Source organism: Myiozetetes cayanensis, unplaced genomic scaffold, assembly GCF_022539395.1.
Source record: "Myiozetetes cayanensis isolate MyiCay16 unplaced genomic scaffold, myiCay2020 scf6-25, whole genome shotgun sequence".
Lineage (NCBI taxonomy): Eukaryota > Metazoa > Chordata > Aves > Passeriformes > Tyrannidae > Myiozetetes > Myiozetetes cayanensis.
This window is the reverse complement of record NW_026087853.1, coordinates 28277318-28285494: the sequence shown is the minus strand read 5'-3', so window position 1 is coordinate 28285494 and position 8177 is coordinate 28277318. Positions and strand designations below refer to the sequence as shown.

The 8177-nt window shown below is 43.0% G+C and overlaps 1 protein-coding gene across 1 annotated transcript; it reads left to right on the top strand.

The window, feature by feature from the left end:
* The first annotated feature begins 2690 nt into the window (after positions 1-2690).
* Positions 2691-7873, top strand: ACTC1 (actin alpha cardiac muscle 1). Its single transcript, XM_050334905.1, has 7 exons — positions 2691-2811; positions 3403-3551; positions 4513-4837; positions 5484-5645; positions 5758-5949; positions 7163-7344; positions 7697-7873. The coding sequence occupies exons 2-7, from the start codon at positions 3423-3425 to the stop codon at positions 7838-7840; spliced, it is 1134 nt and encodes a 377-aa protein (XP_050190862.1). The 5' UTR covers positions 2691-2811; positions 3403-3422; the 3' UTR covers positions 7841-7873.
* Positions 7874-8177: the final 304 nt, after the last annotated feature.

Below are 8177 nucleotides of genomic sequence, written 5' to 3'. Positions count from 1 at the left end.
AAATTATTTTGGCTAAGGGAGTGACTTTACCTGGGTAGTTTTCAAATGGCTACAAGGAAGCAAATGCGATTTTGGAATTACATACATTGTGTGGTGCCCTTTTCATTTGACCTTGCAATATATGGGAGTGTGTTGGTGTGTGGATTGATGAGTTCTCAAGTGCATCAGGATCCTAGATATGAGTCCTGCTGGACTAGAAATTTAAAATTTGAGAAGATAGTAGAGAGAGCAAAAATTTAATTAGAAAATAAATAAGAAAATACAAACTGTTTCCTTTAGATTTTGCGTGCGGGTTGGCTCTGCCTCAGTGTCAGCAGTCTGTCTCTCTCTAGCCAAAGGGAATGTAGGATGTGACAGAGAAGGTCTGATTGAGGAGGAATTCAAGGCAGCTATCAGCACTGGGATTCTATGTAAATACTGCAACACCTCTGAACTGAGGAACAGCTGAGATAACACTGTAAACTAATCTCTAGTGCTGGAGAAGCTGGCCAATCCCTCACAATATATGGTTTCTGTAGAAAAGATGTGCTAGGGAAAAAAAGGAAGCAGATTTAAATTATATATAGCAACTTACCATGGAGTAAAATATGCTGACTGTTTAAAATTGAAAGCAGAATACAGTAAAGTATTTTTTTCTTTGAAATGGTGCTCTGTGCCAGGGTGGATATGCTTATAAATCCTTGCATATATATGAATCCTTATATAAATACGCAACAGCACTATCACCAAAATATTTCCAACTGTTACCTGAGCCTAATTGATTTACATAAATATATACTCACTTGAGGTTCTTATTACACCATTATTTATTTCGGTCAATTTTCCATCAATACAAAGCAAACAAAAAGGCAAAGTTTGACCAGAGAAGAGGTACTGAAGCACCATGTTCTGCTGCTTTGACCTTTTGTATTTTACATACCTACACAGCCTTTCTTAGGTAGCTAAGGAAAAAAAACCCAAACAATATATACATATATATATGTACCCAGATATATACATGCATATAAAATATATATATGTGCATATATATTTATATATACTAATATATTAAATATACATACACAGCTCTATACACAAATAGTGTCTCACCTGCAACGGGTTCTCTTTCCTCAAGGTATTTAAAGAAAAGTAGGAGCTATCAATGGCCAAAAAGTTTGTTGCTACCATCTGTTTCAGAGTTGTGCTCATAATTGGGCACAACCCCAAGATAAACTGGGGTTGGGGTGGAGCTAACACCTCATTAATTGTGCTAGAAACAAAGTAACAGATTCCATTACCTTCCATTTCAGAAGAAATTAAAGTCTGAGGGTCTCTAACGCCCCCTTTGGATAACGTTTAGAAATAAATAGTCCGTGATTTCAAGTTGTCGCACACTTTGTCAGAGCCCAACCACAGTGCGAAGATTGCTCTTACACCAACACCCCTCAAAGCCCCCAAACTGCAGTTTGGGTTGCATTCACAGGCTCTTTCCTTCCACCTAATTTGAGATGTATATAGCCATGTGATGCTAGCCCTTGTATGGCACCTAATAAACTGGACCTGTGTTTAAGCAGTTGATCTAGTTAAGTGTTCCCCTCTTCACCTTTGCATCTCACTATTCCCTTCTGTCCCAAACCTCATTTCTTCGCCCTTCTTCCCACATCGTGTCACAGGCAGACATGGGGTAGTTTACAAGATGAGCTACTGAAGGACACAGTACTCTGTGTTACAATGAGTTTCTCTGGGACACAAGTTGACAATCTCTGCCTTCACATACCAGGGCAAACCCACTCAAGGGATGCTTCTCCAGTCATTCTATTTTTAACAACAACAAAAAAAGTCCTGAAGACACATGGATTTTGTAGGTTCCATCGCTGGAAAAAATTATCAATGTGGATGTTTCAACAACTGAGCAGGAAAACAACTGTCACATTACATTAATACCATAGCTGGTTTTTGTCCAAGCTATTCCCATATCTCATCCTCCGCCCTAGACATACCACTATCTGTTACTGATCTGGTGTGGATTAAAAGAGCAAAAATGGGGAGTTTAAGTATACGCATATTAACATAAATGAGCAGATTCCATTTTGTGCTATAGATGTCAGCTAAAAGCAGAGAAAAGGACGATTTTTGCTGCATGTGCTCATCAAAGTTTAAAAGAAATTGAGTGTGCACTGCTCTTTCCTAAGGCAATCCAGGCAACATCTGCTGTCTCCATTCAGGAGAGGAACCTCAGTTGTTGGCACCGAAGTAACCTCATGGCTCGTTGATTAAATAGGAGCTAGAACAGCTTTTTTTTTTTTTTTTTTTGGTGGAAAAATGAAAAGCCGGGGGAGAAAACACCCGTGCGGCTTCCCTCGCACTTTCCACCAAGCCCGAGCATCAAGAGTTTAAGGCGCTGCGTTCCCGGCTGCACCTGAGCCGACACCCGGCGGGCGCTGACCCCTCAGGGCGCCGGACGGGGCCGGGGCCGAGCGGGGCTGCGGGAGCGGCCGGGAGGGCGGCCCGGCAGGCACCTCCCCACTGCGGTCCCGGAGGCGCTGACCCCCGGGGGCTGCGCGGGGCTCCCTATTTGGCCATGCGGCGGGCCGGGGGCGCGCTGCCCCGCGCTGCCTTACATGGGCCGGGCGGCCGGGGCCGGCCGGGCTCCATTCATGGCTGCGCGGCCGCTCAATGGCGCGGAGCCGACCAAATAAGGAGAAGGTGGCTGCCCCGTCCCGCGGCGGCCCTCGCCGACGCTGCCCCTCGGGGGAGTATAAATTGGGGTGTCTCCGACGACCTAGCACCCAGGGTCTTCTCCGCAGCACCCCCGCCGCCGGTGCCGGTCTGGTGAGTAGCGCGACAGCAGCGGGGCGGGCACAGAGGGATTGGATGGGACGGGACGGGACGGGACGGGATAGAAAATATGGGAGGGATGGATGGGAGGCACCGCCGGGCGGCAGATGCCAGTCGTGCAGGTGCAGCCGGGGCTCGGCCTGTGCAGCTCCCGGCTCGACGCCGTCTCTGCCGGCGACACCGCCTCCCCGTTCCCGGCACCATCGGCCGCCGCGGTCCGACGGGGCGTGACGCTTCGCCGCCGCCGGAGTGCTCTGGGCAGGACAGATCTTTCCCATTTGAAACGCTTTTCCTCCCGTTTCTATGTGCGGCCCGAGGGTACCGCTAACGACGCCCTAATTGAATGTCCTGCACGCTGAGGCGGCTTTTAAAGCCCGGAGAAGAAAGTGGTCGACGGACCTCTTTTAGAGCTCTGCCCATGAGCGTCACTGAGCCATTCTGCATCCTCCCTAGACGAGTCAAATTTCGCGCTTCTTCCTCATCAATCCGTGTGCCGCCGCCGGCGGTGATGCCCTCCAGGATGAGGGCTCGGCGGAGCCCCGCGGCAGCGCCGGGGTCTGAACCTGCCATCGTGCTGTTTTCCAGGTCTGTGCTTTCTTCCAAAGATGTGTGACGACGAGGAGACCACCGCACTGGTGTGCGACAATGGCTCGGGGCTGGTCAAGGCAGGTTTTGCCGGAGACGATGCCCCCAGGGCCGTTTTCCCGTCCATCGTCGGCCGCCCGAGGCACCAGGTAAATACAGAGGCAGGATTGGGGCAAGACAGACCCTTCCCCCTCTCTCCAGGCGTCGCCTCCACTTGTCACTTGCTTCCCTAGTTCTTCTGTCCTGTCCCAAATACTTTCGTGTGCTCACCTTTGCAGTAGTACTAGCAACACATTTCCAGGTCTCTCCAGTGCTTCCCTCAACTTCCCTGTTTGACTGTCCCATACCTCCTTTTTCTCCTACAATTTACATGGTAAAAAGTTCATAAACTTCATAACACCTTTTTTTTTTTTTTTTTTTTTTAAAACGTGCAATTTGTATTTAATCATGAACAAATTGCAGCTAAGGCTCCATACTAATATGAAGTATCTTCCTCCATAAAATCCTGATTTTCCTGTGTATCTTCCTCTTTACAAACTCGCTTTGTATCTTTTCCTGCTCATGATATTGTGCATTTATTTTCAGTCAGAATTTTGGACCAGAAAGAAGCAATTGAAAATAAGAGGTGTATTAAAAAATGGAGGAAAATCCTTTCATCTAATGGAAGGAAAAAATATTTTATGAGAAAACCTCAAATTCTGTTGACTTAATATTTTAATAATGTTAATATCTTTTCCAAAACAACTTTTTTGTCATGTGACTGTTTGTACCTTTCTTGAAAATAACATAGTTAGAATCATAGAATATATTGAGTTGGAAGGGACCAACAGGGACCATCCAAGTCCAGCTCCTGGCCCAGCAGGGGACAGCCCCAAAGAATCACACCATGTACCTGAGAGTGAAAATGCTTCTTGAACTCTGTCAGGCTTGGTGCTGTGACCACTTCCCTGGGGAGCCTGTTCCAGTGCCCAAATAGCTCAGAGTGAAAAACCTTTTCCTCATATCCAACCTAAACCTCCCCTGACAATGTCAGTTTTCTACAATGTAGTTGCTTGGGCTCTATGACTTTGTCTTCCTCCTATAATGCTTTTCCATATTTTCATTTCTTAGGGTGTTATGGTCGGTATGGGTCAAAAAGATTCCTATGTGGGTGATGAAGCTCAGAGCAAAAGAGGTATCCTTACTTTGAAATATCCGATTGAACACGGCATCATCACCAACTGGGATGACATGGAAAAGATCTGGCACCACACTTTCTACAATGAACTCCGTGTGGCCCCTGAGGAACACCCTACTTTGCTCACAGAAGCCCCCTTGAATCCTAAAGCTAATCGTGAAAAGATGACCCAGATAATGTTTGAGACCTTCAATGTACCTGCTATGTATGTGGCAATCCAGGCTGTCCTGTCCCTGTATGCCTCTGGCCGTACAACAGGTAAAATAAACAAATAAACACTACTTAGATATTTCCTTTCAGGAACTCTTCTTCCTTCCCATGCCAAAAAGAAAGAAAACACACCATAACTCATTCAATTTTACAGAAAAATATGTATTTTTAGTTTATTGTAATTGATGTTAGCAGTGGCAGAAAGGCCAGTACAAAATATTCTGTGGAAAGAACAATGTACATTGCCTTTGTAGAGGCACCCTGGAACTGACTCTGCCACTGCTTGTTGTGGCACAAATGAGGAGATGTTCCTGTGGAGATACTGCAGTTACATAAGTGTTACACCAGGTTAATGGTTTAAACTGGGTCAAAGGATGCCCATTATTCGATCAAGGCAGTGAGTATTGCAAATATTCTTACTGCTCAGTGTAGTAGCAGTGGAAGACTGCTCACATGGGTTATCTTAAAATATGTATGGATTAGCTGTTTTGTGGGGAAATTCACAACAAACAGGAATGTGCAGGCAAGCAAAGGCAGAAGGAATCACAAAGATCTTTATGACTAAAATAGAATGATGCTCCTTCATGTTGCCTGAAAAATCCCCTATTTTTTGTGTTTGTTGCTACATACTGTGCCTAAGGGTTCTAAGCATTTGCTAGGTGATTCCAGCTGCTCTCTGACATTTCTCTTCCAGGTATTGTTCTTGATTCTGGTGATGGCGTCACCCACAATGTACCTATTTATGAAGGTTATGCTTTGCCTCATGCTATCATGCGTCTGGATCTGGCTGGCAGGGATCTGACTGACTACCTCATGAAGATCCTCACAGAGCGTGGTTACTCCTTTGTGACAACAGGTCAGTCCTTCAGGTTTTCCCTACTGTGAAAATCCTCATTCTCTCTTGGCCTATTGTTTGCCTCTAGTATTTTGTTTATCCAAAGCTTGATTTGATTCCCATATATCTGCAGCTGAACGGGAGATTGTTCGTGATATCAAAGAGAAATTGTGCTATGTTGCACTGGACTTTGAGAATGAAATGGCCACTGCTGCCTCTTCCTCTTCTCTGGAAAAGAGCTATGAATTGCCTGATGGTCAAGTGATCACAATTGGTAATGAACGTTTCCGCTGCCCTGAAACCTTATTCCAGCCATCCTTTATTGGTAAGTGTTCCCAGGAAATTCTCCTTTCTGTAGGAGGTATAAGTGAATCAGAAGATTTAGAAGGTGCCCTGCTCCTCTTCCTGCTTCTCTAAATTTGGCACAGAATCAAACACAAATAAATAATTATTTAGATCCTTTGGCCCCTGTGAGATGTGCTTGATTTGAGCTCATCTGGTAATTAGCTGAGCTCTGGGCTCTTGTTGCAAGTTTTAAATCAGGTTTTAGGGTCACAACTTTTTAGTGATAAAACATACAGTTAGTATATCATCATTAGGGATCTTTATGGATATTTTCCAACTCAAGACATTCTATAATTCTGTGTCACTGATGACAAGAATAGGTTTCAGTGCTGTATTTGTAAGGCTTACATTCAAAACAGTATCTGACTCCATGAAGTGTCAGAGAGGGGAAGAAAATGGAACGAAGGTGTGTGTATATTTATATGCACTGTAATTAAACATTGCCATGGTCAAGATGGTAAGCTTTGCTGCTTGTGTGTACAGCTGACAGATACAGCAAATGTTTATACTCTGAAGTCCTGAGCTTTACATGCAGTTGTTCATCAGCTGACATCTTACTGTGGATCCAATGTCAGCCCTTTCAGGAAGCACCTGTTAAAATTAATAAGTTGGAATGCAACCTACAAACACTTGCTTCTTGTTTCTTTTTCCTTACTGACAAGTGCTATTGTCTTTCTCCTTGTCACGATTATGTCTTACCCTGATGTTTCTAAACAGAATAGACTGTATTCTGAGTTGACTGAAAAAGAAATGAAATTACTATTGTCTTCTTTAGTTCTAATTAAACCGTTCTCATTGATTTTATTGCTTTCTTTACTATATTCACCTAATACTTTTTAGTGAGGCTGACATAACCCGATACTCATGTTCTCTTTTCTATATAACCTTCTTCCATTGCCATACACCGAATGAGTTTATCTTGTGTGTCCACTCCTTCTCCTACTGTATATTTTATGTACTTTTTCTTTACACATGCATTGTGATTCTTACCTTTTCCGACAAATAATTTTCATTTTCTAAGTCAGTTCTGTAGTTCTATTTCTTATATTTTTCTATAATACTTAATAATCGGTAAATAATTTTACAACAAAGTTCACAGAAGTTCATATTAACAATGAAGAGAAATGCTAAGATTTCTTTTCATGAAGATCTCTTATATAATTTACTGACCTACTGTCTTATTTTTTCTCAAGGTATGGAATCTGCTGGTATCCATGAAACTACCTATAACAGTATCATGAAGTGTGATATTGATATTCGTAAGGACTTGTATGCTAACAACGTCCTCTCAGGTGGTACGACAATGTACCCTGGCATTGCTGATCGCATGCAGAAAGAAATCACCGCTCTTGCTCCTAGCACTATGAAGATCAAGGTAAGGAATTTGACTCTGTACTGTGAAATGTGGATAAAGATGGAAAAATGTCCACATCATTAAACTGGGATATAAGAACAACTCAAAAGTAAGATCAACAGCTGATGGACGAATGAGCAGAAATTCCATTTAAGCAGAATAATTATGTTTGTTAGAAGCAAGTGCTAAAAAACCCAAACAGTTATATATTTTCTCAAGGAACATTACATGTATTGTAACAGCTGCTGAAGATCAATACTGTTATAATTGAAAAGTTCTTTACTTACTTAAGTAAATATCTAGTGCTTTGTAGCATTGATGATTTGGGTACATTGTTCAGAAATGAGGATTTTGTTGCTTTTCTTTATCCTAGATCATTGCCCCACCTGAACGCAAGTACTCTGTCTGGATTGGTGGCTCCATTCTAGCATCTCTGTCCACCTTCCAGCAAATGTGGATCAGTAAACAGGAGTATGATGAAGCTGGTCCATCCATTGTACACCGCAAGTGCTTCTAAGCACTTTTCCCCTCAATTTACTTCCCACTCAGGATGACGACAATGTGCTTCTTGGAGTCTTCTGGCAAACCTTCCTGAACTCTTCAGTCATTGTACAGTTTGTTTACACACCCGTGCAATTTATTTGTGCTTCTAATATTTATTGCTTTATAAATAAACGAGATCTGGGACTTGCAACCTACAAATTATTGTCTTTTGTTTTATTTTAATTATTTTTTTGACCAAAAAGAAGAGACTAAAAACCTGGGATTTGTAAACTCCCATCAGACCTATGAATGCTTTTACTGCATCCATGTCCTAACTGATATAGGCATGTTAGGTCACGGTTTTCTATTCA

Bases quoted from the DNA above. Each gene is read 5' to 3' on its own strand.
- ACTC1 (XM_050334905.1), top strand. From the start codon at position 3,423: ATGTGTGACGACGAGGAGACCACCGCACTGGTGTGCGACAATGGCTCG. The intron at 3,552-4,512 runs GTAAATACAGAG...TTCATTTCTTAG, and splicing joins TCGGCCGCCCGAGGCACCAG to GGTGTTATGGTCGGTATGGG. The intron at 5,646-5,757 runs GTCAGTCCTTCA...ATATATCTGCAG, and splicing joins TTACTCCTTTGTGACAACAG to CTGAACGGGAGATTGTTCGT.